The sequence below is a fragment of the Colobus angolensis genome, unplaced genomic scaffold (genome assembly GCF_000951035.1).
Source record: "Colobus angolensis palliatus isolate OR3802 unplaced genomic scaffold, Cang.pa_1.0 Scaffold3, whole genome shotgun sequence".
NCBI classification, from domain to species: Eukaryota; Metazoa; Chordata; class Mammalia; order Primates; family Cercopithecidae; genus Colobus; species Colobus angolensis.
In genome coordinates, this window is record NW_012116265.1 from 582,465 (window position 1) to 601,634 (window position 19,170).

General features: G+C 55.6%; 1 protein-coding gene across 4 annotated transcripts; it reads right to left on the minus strand.

Moving 5' to 3' along the window:
* Positions 1-4,751: 4,751 nt before the first annotated feature.
* Positions 4,752-17,040, minus strand: CHGA (chromogranin A). Of its 4 annotated transcripts, XM_011949380.1 has the most exons (8): positions 16,735-17,040; positions 15,778-15,824; positions 13,324-13,417; positions 12,403-12,471; positions 10,294-10,392; positions 8,413-8,859; positions 7,233-7,714; positions 4,752-5,244 (listed from the first exon to the last, which is right to left on the minus strand). In XM_011949380.1, the coding sequence occupies exons 1-8, from the start codon at positions 16,778-16,780 to the stop codon at positions 5,161-5,163; spliced, it is 1,368 nt and encodes a 455-aa protein (XP_011804770.1). In that variant the 5' UTR covers positions 16,781-17,040; the 3' UTR covers positions 4,752-5,160. The 4 variants fall into 4 exon arrangements, with proteins under 4 accessions (XP_011804770.1, XP_011804772.1, XP_011804769.1 ...); XM_011949382.1 differs by lacking the exon at positions 8,413-8,859 and having other exon boundaries at positions 16,735-17,033; XM_011949379.1 differs by lacking the exon at positions 4,752-5,244 and having other exon boundaries at positions 6,825-7,714.
* Positions 17,041-19,170: the final 2,130 nt, after the last annotated feature.

Genomic DNA, 19,170 nt, shown 5'->3' on the forward strand with positions numbered 1-19,170 from the left:
GTCTGCCTCAGGTACGGGTGGGGTGTGCAGACTCCTGGCTGTGTTCCTGTACCGTTTGTGGCCTCCTGGGTCATGTGTGTCCAGGGCCCAGATACCGAGTAACTGCTGTCTGGTGTCGTGGCGGCATCCACAGCCCTGTGTGGCGGGGCGGGGCTGTGGGTGTGCAGGGCAGCTGCATTTTCCAAGAGTGGAAATGGGGGATGGAGATTTGCTTCGTAAAGGCCTGGGAGCTACATGGGGGTAGGGAGGGGCCAGCCGCACCCAGGGCTGGGGGTCGGTGGACTCTGCCCAGTGAAGCCAAGGGAATGGCGGCAAGGAGAGGCCTGGATAGCGACGTGGGACTCGCACCTGGAACAGTGGAGATGGAGCCCAGTTCACTAAACGTTCCCTAGGTGCACTCTGACCATCTGTAATCCCAGGACAGTGTCCATAGAGTTGTCTCCCCTTCAGTCGCATTGTCCCTGTCCTTGGAGTTTCTGCCTCAGGGAAAGACCCACTAAAACCACCTGGGCCCTGGCGGCCTCCTCCAGCGCATGGCGGTGCTGCCTCCTGAGCATAGTCACTGAGTGTCTGGGTCCAAGGAAAGGACCCACTTAGCAAAGGTGGTTGTGTGGTACTGTGCAGGCACGTTGCCTGGAGTTGGCCCCGCCAGCATCGGGGTGGCTTGGGGCTCTGGTTCCTAAGCTTCTGCTTCCGAGTTGGTCAGCACGTTGGCTCTGTGTCCCTGCAGCACCTGTCTTGATGGTGGTCCATGGATGGGGTGCTGAAGGGCTCCAGGAGCAAGGGGCCGGCCCACACTTTGGCTGAGTCCTTGGGTGGTTTCAGAGGGTCACCTGAACAGTCTGCATTGAGCACCCTGGGGCCGAGGCCTTAGGTCAAGTTCTTCCTGACAGTGCTTTGATTATATGGTGATGTGATTCTGCAAACATAACCCCCCACTGAGTGCCAGCTGCTGGGTGTCCCCACCCCCAGAGCCAAGGGGAGGCCACCCTGGAGCTGGTGCTTTGCCCTTGGTGTCACGGAGGTGCCTGAGTCCACACGTGGTGGGTGGGCTGGGCCTGCACTCACCCAGCATGGCCGGCGGAATTGGACCCAGCTGCAACCTGGCGGGTTCCATGGGGCTTCCTGTGCCTGGGCCTGCCTGTGTCTCATACCTGTCAATGAAAGAGAAAGCAACCTGGGAAAAACATTCCTCTCTGTACCTAGGGGACTGCCAAGTGTGCTTTATAGAAGGCTGGAAGACCGACCCAAGTAGGAAGCTTCACACGTGAGCGAACTGAGCAAAGCTGCCAGACGGCCACCGCAAGACCAAGGGAGCCGGCCTGTCCTTTGTCCTAGCCTGGAAGACCGGTTCTTGACTCTTGGGCGCTCACATTGGCCACTGGTCGCAACCACTGAATGGCTTCACTGATGTTCCTGGGGTCTGTATCTGCCCTCTCTTCTATTCCCTAGAAACTCTGGCTGGGCATGGCGGCTCACACCTCTAATCCTAGCAGTTAGGGTGGCCGAGGCAGGTGGATCACGAGGTCAAGAAATTGAGACCATCCTGGCCAACATGGTGAAACCCCGTCTTTACTAAAAATACAGAAATTAGTGATGGGCACCTGTAGTCCCAGCTACTCAGGCTGAGGCAGGAGAATCGCTTGAACTTGGGAGGCAGAGGTTGCGGTGAGCTGAGATCGCACCACTGCACTCCAGCCTGGCAACAGAATGAGACTCCTTCTCAAAAAAAAACAAAAACAAAAAAACTCTGATAGTTCACCCAGTGGGATCCCCGGCAGCTCCTCCTGCTTCCTGAGCTGTGGCTCATGGGCCATTGGATTCAGAGACCTTGAGCTGGGTGCTGGCTGCCCTAAAGGAGCACGACCCCTCCAGCCTGGTGATTGGGAGGTAGAGAAGTGCAGCCATCCTTGACAAAGGCCCAGCCTCCACTGCCTCAGGCCAGCCTGACCGCACCCTGATGCCACAGTCATCTGCCCTGCCCGGGCATAAGCCCGACTCAGGCGATACAAGCGAGGCTTTCCCATGGGTCCTCCCCTTGTGAGAAAGGGTCTGCTCTGTCCCTTCTCTCTGTCAGTGTGGTTTGGAGTGAGTGAACCTCCCACACTGCTCAGGGGAGAGCTGGTGAGCTTGACTTCATGGCCTCCTGCTGACTGGGGTCTTCTTCCTTCTGATTCTCACCAGCAGGAGCACCCAGACCCCCCTTTTTCAGAAATGATTGCATTTTTCCTTCAAGAGTCATCTGTGACCTGGCAGTGTGGAGGGACTATCCCCTCCCACAGCCTGGCCGACCCCCTTCCTCCAGGGCTGTGTGGAATCACCTCTCGGAAGCTCACTCTGAAAAGCCAGTCACAGGGAGTTCACCAGGATGCTGCTGTTCGTGCCGACACCTGTGCTTTGTGACAAATGCTGTTTGCTTCAAGCTGTTCACAAGCAACTTCACCAGAATCCCAAGCTGGTTCGTACGTAATTTGTGTATGTACCTATGCATACTATACGTGACCATGTACGAGATACAGACGCCATGGCTTCTGTTCATTGGCTCATTTGCCTGGTCGCATGTTCACTCCACGAGGTTATGACACTGCAGGTGGCTTTGGGATGGGTGGTTTCAGGGACAAGGTGTTCTGTGATCTCTGTATTTGCTAACTAGTATTTGCTAACTAACTCGTCTTGTTTAGATTTCTTTCTTTTCTTTTCTTTTTCTTTTTTTTTTTCTGAGATGGAGTCTCTGTCACCCAGGCTGGAGAGTGCAGTGGTGTGATCTCGGCTCGCTGCAACCTCCACCGTCTGAGTTCAAGCAATTCTCCCACCTCGGCCTCCCGAAGAGCTGGGATTACAGGTGCCTGCCACCACTGCGCCCGGCTAAGTTTTGTATTTTTAGTAGAGATGACGTTTCACCATGTTGGCCAGGCTGGTCTTGAACTCCTGACCTTGTGATCCACCCGCCTCGGCCTCCCAAAGTGCTGGGATTACAGGCATGAGCCACCAGGCCCAGCTCTTGTTTTGATTTCTAACAGTCTAGTGGAGTACAGTTAATGTGTTTATTTCTGTTAACTGTTGGGGTGGAGTGTAAACCTAACTTTTGGAAACGTGAAATAAACAATAGCGCCAGCCGTTCGGAGAGTGTCCTTCTGTGCTTTGCAGGAGGCAGGGGGTGGCGGTGCACATCAGCCGCCATGAGCAGCCTATCCTCATCAGAGAAACCCAGACTTGCCAAGACCCGTCAAACAACTCAACACCATCGCAGTGGTTTTCTGGGCCATGCTGTGTGGGCTCGTGATCCTCACCATCATCTGGTAAGGAGATAGTAAGTATTGTCTCCATTTTATAGATGAGGAAGCTGAGGTCCTGAGAGGGCCAGGAGCACATGCCCAAAGACTCCTGCTAGTCAATGGCTGGGCTGGGGAGTTCAACTCCAGTCTTAGGTCCAAATCTGGGTTCCCACCATGGAACCTTGCCTGCTCAGACTCACCAGGCAGAGCTTCAGGGACTTGGTTCCCAAATCCCAACTGGCCTCTGGACTTGGCTCTGCCTGAGCCCCTGGAGGGTGGCAGCGATGCCTCTGAGCCTCACCCACCTGCAATGCCCATGCCTTTCCCGTTCCTACCTGGAAGACACCACGTGGCCAGCCTTCCAAGGCCGAGGCCCCTCCCTGCACACTCTCCACCACCGCCTGGGATCATCACCCTCCCCGGCTTGCTTGTGTTTGAACTGCAAAGGCCAAGGACGTTAGCCCCAGAACTGCCACCTGGACAGGTGAAGTGACTGGCCAAGGCCAACCAACCAGTCCAGCAGAGCCTGGCTCGAACCCAACCTCCTCCTCCTCCTCCTGGCCTGCAAGCTGCGCCCTCCAGCGTGGGTGTGTGCTCCTCCTGCTTGTGTGCACTTTTGTCCCTGTGGGTTGCTTTGGCTGTTGAAGGATGCAGCTGTCCCCGCTGGGCAGTGAGCTTCTTAAAGCCAGGACTTGTCGCAGCCATGCTCAGGCCTACCAGGCCCAGAGCAGCCATGCACAAGTGTTTGACAAGTGACTGAATGATGGGCCCTGATCTTCAACCAGCACACACAGGTCCTGACTGTGTAATCCTCACAGTCCCCATGTTTCAGTGTTCTGAGCATCATCCCTGCCTGTGACTTGGGTGAGTCATTTCACCTTCTCTGCCTCAGTTTCCTCATTCACAAAACTGGGACTAACAGCAGCCTGTGCGCTAGTGAGGTGTTACATACACGAGATCTTCAGACGCCCCACATTCCTATGCACATAACGCCCCACTTTTCTAACAATAAGTGGTTGTGCCAAGCAGGCCCTGCAGCTCAGAGGCTTGAGTCTGACGCCTGTGGCCTGCGACAGACACTAGGCTGGGCTGTCAGGGCCTCCACCCAGCCCCACAGGTGATCGGACGGCAGGGACCATCAGGGAAGGGTGACCTGGGCTCAGGAGCAGAGCCCGTGTCCCCACCTGGCCCTGCCTGTGCATGGCCCAGTTCAGATGTGACTGGGGATGGGAAGAGGCAGGAACCTGGCGGCCCTCGGCAAGTGTGCTTTAGTCCCTACAAACACTCTGAGGCAGGCCAGCATTCCCATTTTACGGGTGAGGAAACTGAGGCTCAGAGTTAACAAAGTCATTTGCTCAAGATCCCACAGCCAGGAAGTGGCCCAGAAAGGAGTCCCCTAGGCGGACTGAACCTCCCTTTGTCCCTTTGCCCAAATCCAGTGCATACCACTCCACTCTAAGTTGAGAGGGGAAAAAATTCAGAGGAAAAAGCCCGGAACAGATTTATTTTTCTTTAGATAAATCTCATACAGATTATGTTACAGTCAGGAGTTCTCAGCTTTCACCAAAAGGTCAGAAGTTATTGCAGTTGTGTCCAATGGATAGGATGGAGGAAGGGAAACTTCTAGAAAGCTGCCTGTGTTCAGAGAAGGAGTCGTCAATGTTTAAAGTTGTGAGGCTGCCCTGCAGAGGACGTTCCAGGGCAGGGAGGAGTCAAGAGTAGGAGACAAGGTGTGTGGGGGGTGACAGAGTGGCCTGGGCTTGGGCAGGCTGGAGGCTGCCTCCCTACCGAAAGCAGCGTCTGGGCTGTCTGGCCAGGACTTGCCAAGGGGACAGCAGAGCCAGGACCACAAGGTGCCCCGGGGCCAGCCCTGCCAGCCGATGTCTCAGCCCCGCCGCAGTGCCTGCAGCTGGTGGGCCACTTTCTCCAGCTCCGCCTCGATGGCCGACAGGCTCTCCAGCTCCTGGTCCTAGGAGAGACATTGGAGGTCACTCGGGCCAGCCTGGCCAGTGGCACGGAAGGCACAGGAAGTCAGAAAGGCACTGGGTTAGCTGTGTGGCCTTGGACAGGTGGCTTCGTCTCTCTGAGCCTCAGAGGCCTCATCGGTCATGGAGACAGTGATACGAGCCTGCTGCTCTCGGGATTATTATGGACAAGAAGGTGGCTGATGTCGGGGACCCTGTTCCCACACTGCGCTTGGTGGCCTCTTATCCAGGCCCCACTTCCTCTCAAATGGTTCTGGACAAGTGGGAGTCTGTTCTTTCAGGGCACACGGAAAACAAAGCTTACAGTGTCCCGAAGAGCCCCCCTCCCTCGGCCTGGCCCATGGGTGCCAGGACCTAGGGTGAGGCTAGCCCGGGGCTTCCAGGTCTGTCTTCTGCAGCCTTCCCACCTGGGGGGAATGTGGGGCCTGAGGCAGGGCTGCATGCTGGGGGAGCTACCCCACGTCGGCCTGCCTAGGGCTGGGCTTTGATCCCTGGTCCTGATTGTGAGAGGATCCCGAGCTCTGGCTGCCCAAGTTCAGGGAAACAGGACCCCTCCTCTGAGCCCTGTTCTATGCCCCAGTCTCCAGAAGTTTCCAGGCCTCAGAACTTGGACACCCACAGAGCATACCCTCAAGACTCGGAGCAGGAATGCAGGGAAGGCTGCCTCTTTCGATCTGGGAGGGGTCATTTTCCCGGGGTCACTGCCAGATTTGAGGCTGCCGAGGGCATCCTGGCCCATGGACCCCAACATTGATCATTGCAGGCCATGGAAATAGACCCTACAGCCACTTCGTCTTGGAGCAGGCCCTGGAGGGGGGGTGTTCTGCGAGGCTGGGGTTTCTATGAAGACCCTTGGGCTGTGTCGAGGAGGCCCCCACCCCATCCTGTCCACATGCCGCGGGGGTCCCATTTCTCTGCCCTGTTGTCTGGAGCTCCCTTTGCTTGCGGAGAAAGGAAACTGGTGGCACCTCTGGGCCCCCATTCTCTCCAGCTTTCCCCATTCTCTCCTCAGTCCCTCACCCTGGGCTCCCAGGCACAGGGGCAGATGCCCTCTCCTGCTCCAGCTGCCAACATGGAGCCTTCTTCCTCTCAGACTGCCAGGCCCAGAGAGGGGGTCGGGGACCCAAAGAAGGGGCCGCACCCTCTTCTAGGTGAACAGAGAAGAACCTTGGGGTCGGGGCCACGGACGGTGTCAGTCTTCCCACAGAGCCCTGGTTCCCACCTGGACACTAAGGCTTGAACCAGGTATCCCAGCCGCCTACCTGCCAGGGATGCTAGCTCCCACCCTGCTCCTGTGGGCTGTGTCCCCACGCCCCATTCATCTTCTCCAGGGGTGCTGGTTTTCAAAGCCCTTGTGTGTTCCAGTCATGGTAATGAAATGGGCAGAGGAGACTCCTTACCCCTACTTCATAAATGGGGGAACCCAAGAGGCTCAGAGGAGGGGAGTGACCTGCCCGAGTCCACACAGCCAGGTGGAGGCAGAGCCCAGGTCTTCCGGCTCACATCCTGTGGCTCCCGCCTGATGCCCACAGGCAAGAGGTCCCCTGGCCCTACCCCTGCCCTGCCCCGTTACCCTCATGGGCCAGATGCAGGGCCTGAGCCTGGGAGGAGGCTGTGCCTGGGTTGCCTGGGGGCCAGGAAGGGACATGGCCAGACCCACCGCATGGTTTTTCCAGGGCATGACCTGCAAGGCTCCCTACTGCCTTCGGGACAAAGTCCCACTCGGCGCCACCCTGTTGCCACAGGCTGATCTGAGCTCCTCCCATCTCCCAGCCAGCTTTGCTGGATGCCTCCTGGGAGCCAAGGCATTCTCCTGCCCTGAGAGCCCCCGGTCTGAGCATCTCTCCATCCCCAGACTCCAAGGGGGCTGTGTCCCCTCAGTGGGGTAGGAGCTGTGTGTCTGGGTGTGGCTGCCCCTGCTGGACCCACTCTCCGCAGCCCAGCACAGAGCTGGCTCCCGCCCCATACCAACCTCTGGTCTGCGGTTGGCACTGCCTTCCTCCTCTTTCTTCTCCTCAGGGTAGCCTCGAACCTGGAGGGGCAGGCCCGCCTCAACGCTGTCTTCCTGGGAGGATGGCCTCCAGCCTTGTCGCAGCTGTGGCCCAGGGCCCCTGAAGCCGTAGGCCCGGGCCCGGAAGGAGAGCTTCATGGAACGGTCCGGGTTGTCCTCCTCCTCCTGCTGCCCCTCCAGCCGCTTCTCAGCTGTCAGTTCCTTGGCCAGCTGGTCCATCTTGCTCCAGCGTTTGGAGTCCTCCCACTCCTTGGAGAGCCGCTCCTCTTCCTGCTCCAGCTCCCTGCTCTTCCCACCCCGGAAGAGGCCTTGCGGGGCCCCCGCCATCTCCTCCTCCTCCTCTTTCTGCGGGGAGTACTCCTGCTCTCCCTTCCCTTCGGGGACCTGAGCCTCCTCAGCCCCAGGCTTCCCAGCTCCATCCACAGCCAGAGCCTCTGACCGACCTGGAGCAGCTGGTGGGCAAGAGCAGGAGAATGGGTGGGGGACCACCATTTTCCCAGTCTCTGCCACTCCCCGGGGGCCTCTGCTGCGGCCACTTTTAGGGCCACAGACCTTGGCTCGTAGGGCGCAACCCAGCCTCTCCACAGTGATGACACTTAGCGGGAAAAACCTTCTTGATGCCAGGCTTTGCAAGACCCCCTCAGCTCAGAGTGGTGGGTTAGCTGGAGCCTGCCTCTTCCCCTCATCCTCACCCCAGAAGCCCGACAGCTGGAGAGTGAGGAAAGACCCTGATAGGCCTGCAGGGGGAGCCAGGGCCTCTCCTAAACCCTAGTTGAAGCTGACACTGTTCCCAGATCGGCCTGTGCCCTCTTGCCATGGTCTCTGTTCCCAAAGCCAGCCCACCCATCACCCCCCACTAGCTTCCAGGGTTGGTGGGGGCAGGCTATGTGGAATAGTAGGAAATGCATGGTTTTGGAGTCAGAGAAATCTGGGGTAGAACCTCAGCTTTTACTACAAATTAGCTGTGTGACCTTGGGCAAATTACTTAACCTCTCTGAACCTCATTTGTCCATGTGGGAAATGGAGCTAATACCTACCTTTCAGGGTTGTTATGAAGGTGGAATGAGGTTATGGAGAAGGCTCCCCTCCCACCCGTCCCCCTCCCAGACGCGTTGGTTGAGGTCTCCGCCATCATACGTACTCTCGCCTTTCCGGATCTCCTTGTAGCCAAAGCTCGGGTGGGGCTTCAGCGCTGCAGTGGGGCCTTCTTCCTCGGGGACAGCCTCCTCTCCAGCCTCGGCTTCCTCCTCCTCCTCCTCTTCTCTCTTTGCCTGCCACCCTGGCTCTGCACTCAGGCCCTTCTCTCTGTCCACCAGACCCTGAGAGAGGCCCTCACTGTCCCCCTCGGCCTGTGGGCCTGGGTATTTCTGGCTGGGGAGGCTGGCTGGAGGGTGGGTGTTGGTGGCCTCCTCCTCCTCCTCCTCTTCCTCCCCAGGGGCCTGATTGTTCCCCTCAGTCTTGGACTCCTGCCTGGGCTCCGGGAGGGCCTGGGGCCTGGCTCCGTCAGTGGCTTCACCACTTTTCTCTGCCTCCTTGGAATCCTCTCTTTTCTCCATAGCATCATTGGAGGATGGCTCTTCCATCGCCTCTGCAGACACAGCACAGCCAAGTCAGGCCCTGAGGACCGGACCACGTGTGGGGCCTCCCCACAGGCTAATTTCAGATTATACTCATTATGTTTCTTGGCTTCCAGCGAGCCCAGCCCAGACAACGATTAGGGTTACCCCTCTGTCCAGGTCAGGCTTGATCTGAGCACAGCTGGATTTGTTTCTTTCTTTTTAATCCTGACTTTTAAAACAGGTTATTATTCAAAGAACAAAACACAAAAATCCAGACCTTAAGAATTAATCCAGGAGATAAAGCCTGAACTGAAAATTAATATGTCAGCTGTGTGTTCTTGGGCAAGTTGCTTAACCTCTCTGTGTAAGAGGTACCATGTCTGCAACTTCATTCTCCCCTCCATATGGGGCTTCTCTGTCTTCAGCATCCTGTGAAAGGGCTCAATTCTGCAAAATTTTAGGGTTTCGTTAAAAGGTATTTTATTGTGGCTGCCTTAAAGACAGCCTTTGAATAAGTAAAAATTCCTCCCGTCATTAGAGTAATGACCACTGAACAAAGTGCTGCCAAGTACATTCCACCATCTGAGCTTCACCAGGACTCTGGTGAAAGGTGCTCCCATGCCTATTTCACAGAAACCCAAAATGATCTGCAGAAAGGTAAGATGACCTGTCCATCTCACGCATTTTGCAGGCAGCAGAGCTGAGCCTGGAACCCAAGCCTCCAAATGCCAAGTTCAGGATCTCTTTGCACTGACACATGGCTGCCTGCCTCATTAAAGCTTCAGCCAATGTGAGGGCACCTGGGCCTCCCTTGAGGGCTTTCCCTCTCAGCCCCAGACGGGAGACACCGGGATACAGCTCCTGAACACCGGCCTTACCGGCCCATCTTCTACATGGAGAGCAGAGGCGCCATGGGGCCGGTTTGTGGCTCTCCCCAGGCAGGGAGGATGGCTCAGAGTGTCACACTGACCTCAGCCATGACCTCTTGGACTCCTAGAAGCTCTTTGGTTTCAAGAAAGATGATATGGGTTCATTTCACGTTTCACACCTGCTCTGTCTGTGGTCCTCCTGCATCCTGGCTATTCTGAGGCCCCACCGCATCCCAGGAGGGCAGGCACTGGGGGCGGGGGCTCTGCTACAGTGGCCACTGGGTAGACCCAGAGTTGAAGTTGTGCACCTGCCATTCCAGAGACCTCCTGGCCTAGAGTGTCAGCCTCTGTTCTGGGCAGACGGGACCGAGCGAGGGCTTTGGTGTGAGGCAGGCCCAGGTTGAAACCCCTGGTCATGCCATTCACCTTGGGCAAGGGACTTTGTCTGGGCAGCACTTTCCCCACTTGTAGCAAGAGGGAAATAAGGGATTATGGGTGGGGCTCCCAACTCATCAGACCCCTGGGTCCATCGTAGCCACTGTTCCCATTGCCGCCCTCCCTTCCCCACCTCTGGCCAGACTGGCTGGGACAGACCTTTCAACTCGGCCTGGCTGCTCTGGTTCTCAAGAACCTCCGAGAGTTCATCTTCAAAACCGCTGTGTTTCTTCTGCTGATGTGCCCTCTCCTTGGCACCTGGTATGAGAAAAAGAGGGAAAAGTCCCATTGGTTCCAGCCCTGGCATATTCATCTATAAGGGTGAAGGCCTCCATTTCCCCATCTGTAAACTAGGTACATCATGTTCAGGGCCTGCCCAATGAGACACTGATGGGGCGGCGAAGGCTTGGCGTCCCTCACCTCTCTCAGCTGGGCCCTCAGGCAGCCACACTGCCTCGCCAGATTCAGCTTCTCCCCAGGAGGCCAGAGCAAGCGTGCTGTGGCCTCACACAGCCGGAAAGGCTCAGATGGAGTAAGGGGCCCAGGGGCAGGAGTTGGGGGTGGGGAACCCCTCAGGACCTGGCCGGTAGCTCTAGGAACCCTGCAGCAGGCAGCAATGGTGGCAGCTCTTGATTCAGGCAAGCCCTGCTACCCTTGGACGCTGTGAGTCCAGGCCCCAGGAGAAGGCCAAGCCCTGTGCCCACATCTGAGCCCAGGGTTGGCGCCTGCTGCCGTGACCCAGAAACCCCTCTCCCGCCGCCGCTGCTGCCTCCTCTGACTGTCCCCACACCTGTGCCTGATTCCTGATGTTGGCCTAGCCCAGCTCTGCTGCTGGTCCTCATTTCTTCCCCAACAATGCGCTTTCCTGGGCAGCTGTGGGCCGGGGACCACGCCCAGCCCTGACCTCAGTCAACATGGGTTCCAGTTCCCTTCTGGCTATTTCCTAGCTCCTTGGGCAACTTGGGCTCTCCAAGAGTTGGGTGCTTATCTAGAAAACAGGGTTGCTGTGTGGTAAACGCTAAGACAGAAGCACACAGAAGATGTTACTAGAGCCCAAGAGGGAGTGGATGGATAGATGGATGGACAGAAATACATCCAGGACTCTGTTAATGGAAAACAGTCATATATACGTATGTTGGATGCTGCTTATACTGGATACACATGTGTATGTGAATACAGAGGTTTCAGGACACATTCTCCTATAATAGTCTCTGTTGACAGTCTATTTAATTATTTAAATGTAATCAGTTAGTCATTCAATATTTAATTTTAAAGTTATTGTAATAAAATATTTAATGCTTAATTTAAAAAAAAAAACACACTAGTCCAAGGTCACTGATGATGACATAACCATCCAGGTAGTAATAGTCCCAGCTGCGCCCAGCACTCCCTGCCCCCTCCAACAACAATAGGAGATGGGTGCTTGCCACCCAGGCTGGCTCGTGAGTGGGAGGAAGAACAGTGTGTTAGCTTGGAAAAGGCCATAGGAATCCTATTGCTGTGGCTGTGTTTATGCGCCTCCTCCCCAAAGCCCTCTCTGTTCTCACACATGGCCTGGTCTGCCCCAAAGGCCTCAGAGTGGGGCCCATCCTGGAGCCAGAGCAGCCTTCATACTCCCACCCCACCCCAGACACAAGCCCAGCCCTGAAAAACACTCTTGCTTCGTTGGGAAGCAGATGCTGGATTCATGCTCTAATGCCCTGTTCTCAGGGAGAGACACACCACCACCAGTGGTCCTGCCCCGGTGGAAATAGCCACTTCCCACAGGGAGTCAGCTGGGCAGGTGCAGGGCCGAACTCAGGCTTCCTGGTTTGCGAGGGTAGGGCTGTGCTTTGCATCAAGCCTGGAAGGAGCTGGGGGGCTGGGCACAGAGGCTAACTGTGGGATGATGACAGCTTTCACCCTCCACCCCAGTATCCTGTCCAGACTTGGCTTGAATATCGTCAGTGACGAACGGCTCACTACTTCATAAAGTTACTTCCTAAAATGACTGAACTGCAGAGGCCATGGGTTTTAGGGCAGCTGCATTTGGCATGTCTGTATTCACTATGTGACCTTGTACAAGTCACTCAACCTCTCTGGGCCTTGATTTTTTTTAACAATATCAATAACAGATTGAGCCAGGTGGCACGGCAGATCCAGCTTTTCCGCTTTATAATTGAAAGGAAATGACAGTCCCAGAGAGGAACTTGCTGAACCTTCCACCACATTTTCTGACTCTCAGTGACTGGAATTTACCCAGAGTCATGTGCAGTGGCTGGAAAATACCTTGGAGAGCGAGGTCTTGGAGCTCCTTCAGTAAATTCTGATGTCTCAGAATGGAAAGGATCCGTTCATCTGCAACGAAGAAGAGTCGTCATGGGTGGTTTCCAGAGAACGGCCGAGAAAGAGATTACCATCAGTATTTTCAGCTGAGCACAAGGAATTTACTCTGGAAACTCAAAACCAGGGTGGCGGCAGCAAGGCTGGGTCTTGAGATAACACTTTTGAAATTACCTCCTTTCCAAGGTGTGTGTCAGTTTCCTACTATATCAGAGAAGTCAGCCACTGCCCCAGCACCCAGACCTTAGCCAAGGGGTGGCAGCCCCTGAGGATGAGTGAGGGTCTCTTTAAATACAATAGGTTCCCATCTCCATGCCTGCGCTCACACTGTCTACCACACCTGGACAACCTTGTCTTCATTTTTCCACCCGTCGGTTTCCAATGTTTCTTTTAAAGCCCAACCAAAATGCTGCTGGCTCTATCCAGCAGTTAGTAAAAACTTGACTGGTTGCCTGGAAAGATTTTGTCCTTCTCATGTCCACCCATAACATTCCTTTATTCATCACACATCTAGAGGGTGTCTTCAGGGGCCAGAGGCTGTTCTAGGCACTGGGATACAGCACACAAAATCTTTGTCCATAGGGAGCTCACAGTCTGGGGGCTTGCTGTTCCAGCCCTGGTTTCATTTTGCCTGGAGTTCTAGTTAATTATGTTCATATGCATCCCCTCTGCCAGTCTGTAAGCACCTGCACTACAACCCCTCCAACTGTCTATACACCTCGGACCCCAGTGCAGTGCCTGGACATGATGGGCACTCAGTCAGTGACTGTTGAGTTAAATCATTAATTCCACCAAAAGCCACACACCCATCTCCTAGCCTCCCAGCCCAGCAGGCAGCAGCCCTCACCCCTAGCTTCCAGCTCATACCTCCTCGGAGTGTCTCGAAACACTCCTGGCTGACAGGCATGGGGCTGGGCTTGGAAAGTGTGTCGGAGATGACCTCAACGATGCATTTCATCACCTGGGAACAGAGTGCGGGGGCAGGTTGGGGTTGGTTTGATCATGGGGCTCAGTCTCTGGAGGCTCTTAAGGTGAATTTCTAGTGAGAACAGAGCATATTTGCTTTTGTCTTTGGAAGTCCATGATCCCTGGCTCAGGTACACAGCTCTGCTTTCTTAGCCAGACAGTGATAGCAATGATAATAGAAAACCCTTATACAGTGCTTACCACGTGTCAGGCACTCCAACCACATGGCCAGCAGGTTCCCCTCTAAGGTGGATCATGGTGAGAATGGGGTGTAGGGAATGGTGCCTGGTACCTTCTCAGCCCCAAGTGCTATTTCTCTAAACATGAGAAAGCTGCTTGTAGGCACTAAAAGGATGTCTTACAAAAGTGCTCTGATCATGAAGATGTCCAAAGGTCAGTTCCTCCAGGAAGTCCTTCTGAACTGCCCAGAGGAGACAAAGACCTTCCCTGTCTCTACCCCGTTTGGAAATAGGATGTAGGTTACCGTTTGCCAATACCCATGGTGTTGTCACATGCGAGGAGTCACAGCTTCATATTCTCACTCCATGTTCACCATGGGATGGATGAATCCCCTGGCGGCATGTGAGCAAACACTGACTACACCTGGGAGCACGTCCCAGGTCAACCACAGCCATGCCTCTGAAAGTCCTATCCTGTGCCCGCAAAGGTGCTGTGGATAATTAGGCACCTGATAAATGAGTGATCTTTGATGATGGTGCCCACTGTAATGTGGTATCATAGTTGTGTGATCTTGGACAAGTGACTTAACCTCTCTGAGCCTCAGTGTCCTCATTTATAAAACAGGAGTGAGAATACCTTCCCAACTGCTCTCCCAGGGTAATGAGGTACAGATGGAAAAACACTCTCTCAAGCATGGAGTGTCAGCACGCCCAGGGAGGGGTGCACAACTCCAGCCCTGCTTCCACAGCCGAGGGCTGAGTAGAGAGCAGGAGGTGTCAGACAGGCATCAGGCAACACCGGCAGGGAGTGAGCAGGTGGGAGGCTGTGTCTACGGGATGCCAAGGCAACTGGTCCAAGAATCCAAGATGGCAAACTGGCAAGTGCTCTATAATGTGTGTAGTCACAACAACATTATATAGAATCTTCAGGTCTTAACCAGCTGTTCTGGTGCCCCTGACCACAGACTGCTGGGTATAATATGGTGACCAGAGTGTCTCCCATAAGGGATCTGGCAAGGAGAGCCCAGCAGCCTGTACCCTGTATCTCCCTGCAACCCCAGACCTTACACTGGGAATATCAGATAACCACCTGTTCGTGAGGGCATTTTCTGGGCGGCAGGAATTGGGTAAAGGGTCTGGAGAGGGATGGGGAGATCAAGAAGGCAGCTCTAGGAATAACAGTACCAATTTACTAAGGACCTACTATGCGCTAGGCAATTCACATCCGTGATTCCTACTCTTTACACCTCCCCTCAAGGAAAAGGAGAAAAAGGCAGAGCTCAGAGAAATTAAGGAATTTTCCCAAGGTCACACAGCTAGAATGAATGGTAGAGGTTTAAGTTCTGTCTTATCTGCAACTCAAACCTAGGAAATATAATTGAACAAACTGAGGTTGGAATCCCTTGGATGGTTTCGATTTTAACTGTGGTGTCTACTGGAAGAAAATAGTTTCTGGGAAGGTGGGGAGTAGAAATTTCTCTGACCCTCAAGTGAAGATTTGGCTGAGCACTAAAGCCTGGAAAAAACAGCCCCAGCTCAGCCATGAATGAATTCCAAGTACACACCCAGCGTGTCGTGTCTCTTGCTGCCAGAGAAACCCCTACCAGTGTCTCCTAAGGCCCTTTCCTGGGTGACCTCCATGACTAGCCCCTATGGCGGGACCGTGGGTGCAGGAGCCGTGATCAAGATGTTTTCATCGTGTTCCTTTGGGAGAGCCAGGGCTGGAGAGCCTGCTGGGTGTGGGTAGTTGCTGGCAGAGCCTTTCAGGGGGACAGAAAGAGTAAAGGCGGAGGCCAGAGCCAGGCAGGCGAAGGCCATTTTTACAGGTCTGTGGACAACCACAACTAGAGAGAAGCCACCCCCACCAGCCCCTGGTGGGCCTACTGGATTCAGAGTGTTCAAGACAGCCTGAGGTCAGGCACCTCGGCCCAGTAGGTAAGATGCAGGCCTCTTCTGCTGCACATGCAGCTCAGAGGAAGCTGGGGAAGTCCCCACAGCAGGACAGCAGGGAAAGCAAGCAATCTTTGATATCTTCTTTTGCAAGCTGTCCCCAGGCTCAGCAGCCGCAGTGCTGGCTCTTGGCTTTATGCCGAACTTACTCCTGCAGCTGCCCAAGAACTGGCTGTGAAGTGTCCACTGGAGCCTCCTACCCCTCATCCCCAGCACCCCTTCTTACCTCGGTGTCCCCTTTATTCATAGGGCTGTTCACAGGGAGGGCAGTGACTGGGAAGAAGAAGAGAGTGCTGGGGTCACTCCTCTGCTCCAAGTGGAGCCCAGTCCTTCCTGACTGGGCTCACTGGGGCCGGTCCACCCAATGCCACCCCTCAAAACTGCCCCCACCAAAAAGAGAGGCTGGGGCTGATTTTGTTTCCTTTCCCCAGTTGCTGTCCACAGAGGGGTGGTCCCCAGAGGCTGCACTGAGAGGTCCTCCCCCTCCCCCTTGGGAAACTTCTGCTCTGGAGCTGGTGTGCTCTGGAGCAGGGAGCGCTATCAAAACAAGGCCAAGGGCTGCACAGTGGGACTGGGGTGGGAGACAGATGAGGGGAAGGGAGAGACCCCAGAGGCGGAGGGGAAGAGATGGAGGAGGGGGATTGTGAGGGATGATATGGAGAAGTAGAAGTCAAGGGCAGAAAGGCGGGGAGAGTGAGATGAAAGGGGAAGAGGGGTGGAGGGGTGCGAGCAGCCATCCTCCCACCTCCCCCCAATGACCTTGGCCGGCCACCGCGCAACCGGCACTGGCCCTGATGCAGCCGAGGCGCCAAGCCCAGACAAGGGGTGGGCACAAGGGGGCCTTGCCCCGCGGGGTTGGGAGTCAGGCCCAAGCGTCCTGTGGGTCCCGGGCAGAGGCCACACTGCAGGGTCGGGCGGGAGGCGGCGGCGCTGTCCGCGGTGCTGAAAACTCGCCGCGCCCGAAGGGAGATGTGGAGGGAGTCAGGCCCAAGCGTCCTGTGGGTCCCGGGCAGAGGCCACCCTGCAGGGTCGGGCGGGAGGCGGCGGCGCTGTCCGCGGTGCTGAAAACTCGCCGCGCCCGAAGGGAGATGTGGAGGGGCGCTGGGCGCCGCGCGGTGCCCGGACCTTAAGGTGGGCAGGGGAGCCCGGGACCCTCTCCCGCGAGCCCCTCGCTCTCGCTCACCTTGCCCGGCGCAGAGCAGAAGCGCCACGACAGCGGCGGAGCGCATGGCGGACCCGGACGCCGAGCAGCTGGCGGTGTGGGGCCGGGCACCTAGGCACCGGGCGAGGGGCGGCTGGACCGGCGGCCGGGGTCGGGCTGCGGTGGCACCGGCGCGGGGCTGGGGGTGCAGTGTCTTGGCGTGCTTCCGTCTGTCGGTCGATCCTCCCGCAAGCTCCTTGCACAGAACTCGAGCACTGCAGTGGCAAGAGCAGCAGCAGCAGCAGCGCCCGCGCGCCCGGCTTATATACCCCGAACCCGGAAATGACGTCAGCGGTGCCGCCCCCTGCCCCTTTCCCCACCCCCTGGGGGTCCAGTCCCCGCTCGCCCCACCTCTAACCTCACGCCTCGCTACCTCTGGCCTCCGCCGCTCGGAGCTGGTGGGTCTTGGCCACGAAGCGGGTATCTGGTTTCTAAGAGGTGGTATGGGAGGCAGGGGGGCTGTGGCTCATTCTCCACCCCTCGACGGTTCCACCGATTTGCCGTGTGTCCCTGCGCAAGTCACTCCGATCTCTGGACCTTGCCTTCCTCCATGTGTACTGAGGTCCCTGGCAGCCCTAGCACCCCGTGCTGTTTTCCCGAAATGCCTCCTGCCCAGGGTGTGCTCCCCCTGGTCTCACAGGCTGGAGGCACGCCCATCACTCATGGCTCCCTCCAATATCTAGGAGGCTCTAGAGGGGCCTCTGATCCCCTGTCTGAGTGAGGCTTCTCTCTCTCTCTGGCAAGCCAGTTTTGTGCCTTCACACTTTGTTGTTGAATGTGTATTTATTTGAATAATGTTTAGTCATCATTACTTCCACGGGGCTGAGCGCCACACAATCTGGCACAGAGGAAACGCACTTGACAGGTAACTGTTGAATGTATCCATTGAAGGTTCAAGCCATGGGTGAGTGAATCCTGGGCTCTGCATGCACATGGGAACTGGGGGCTCACTTTCACTAGGAAGCGTAAGCCACTGTTGGACACCTTTTGTTGGGTAGTGAGGGAGGAATGGGGGCCAGTTCTTATTACATCCACCAAAATAGGAGTCCTTGCAACACCTACTCGTTAGCCCTAGTGCAACCCCTTAGGATTGCCATCTTGCCACTGGCAGCCCATCTGAATTTGAGAACAGCTCTCACCTCTTCCTGAGCATTCTCAAAACCTGGATATTTTATGTAAAAGGTCAATTTCCTGGTTGGCTTCCCTTATTTCTGGGGCCCTCGATGCTCCAGCCACATTGCTACTCTCACCCTCAGGACCATGTTGGAAGCTCTTTGCCACCTGAGCCCAGTGTCACAGGGAACCGGGGATCTGGGTGATGGTTTATCATTGGCTGGCATCGTCCAGAGTCCCTCCTTCCTGCCTACCCCTCTCCATCTGCTGCTGCTGCTGTTTTCTACTAATACTGCCTGTCCCACACCTGTGCTCACACCTGTCCCTAAATAAGAACCTGGTGGGAGCTCAAAGAAGACTGAAATGGCCACATTCATGCATTTATGTATTCATTCAACGACCATTTGTTAAGCACCTACTATGTGCTTAGAACATCCTAGAACAGTACTCAATTGAGGGTACAGCATTAAACAGAACAGACAGGAGCCCTACGTTCTAGATGGTGAAGACAGAAAATGAATAAGAAGTAACATCCATAATTTGTCAGCAGGGAAGGGGAGGGCTGTGCTGAGTGAGGGTGTGGTTATACTTAAATAGGGTGAATCAGCTCATACCTGTAATCCCAGCAGTTTGGGAGGCTGAGGCGAGCAGATCACCTGAGGTCAGGAGTTTGAGAACAGCCTGACCAACATGGTGAAACCCCGTCTCTACTAAAGATACAAAATTAGCCGGCCCTGGTGGCACATGCCTGTAATCCCAGTTATTTAGAAGGCTGAGGCAGGAGAATCGCTTGAACCCAAGAGGTGGAGGCTGAGTGCAGTGAGCTAAGATCACACCACTGCACTCCAGCCTGGGCAACAAGAGGGAAACTCTGTCTCAAACAAACAACAACAACAAAAATGGGAAATAGAATGCTGGTTGCCAGGGGCTGAGGAAACAGAGAGTTAGTGTTTCATGGGTACAGAGTTTGGGAAGATGAAAAAGTTCTGGAGATAGATAGTGGTGATGGCTGCACAGCAACATAACTGGACTTAATGCCACTGAACTGTGTCCCTAAAAATGGTTAAGATGGTAAATGTTAGGTTGGGGATATTTTACCACAATAAAAAAATCACTCTCAATATCTTGTGGGGATGTTGACTGCAGGAAGGTGGCTGGTTCTAGCCTGGAGGATGGAGAGCAGGGGGCAGAGCTGGTGTCCTGGCCTCCCTGGAGGATGGAAGCTGTCCAACCAGCATCTCTGGGAGCACCACAGGCATTGGACCTGGTGAACAGGAGGGGAGAGGCACCAGAGCCCCTGCCAGA

Coding starts and splice junctions, on each gene's coding strand:
- CHGA (XM_011949379.1), bottom strand. CDS start 16,780: ATGCGCTCCGCCGCTGTCGTGGCGCTTCTGCTCTGCGCCGGGCAAG. Junction 15,825..16,734: donor TCTGCTCTGCGCCGGGCAAG/GTGAGCGAGAGC, acceptor TCTTCTTCCCAG/TCACTGCCCTCCCTGTGAAC. Junction 13,418..15,777: donor TGAATAAAGGGGACACCGAG/GTAAGAAGGGGT, acceptor CTCTGTTCCCAG/GTGATGAAATGCATCGTTGA.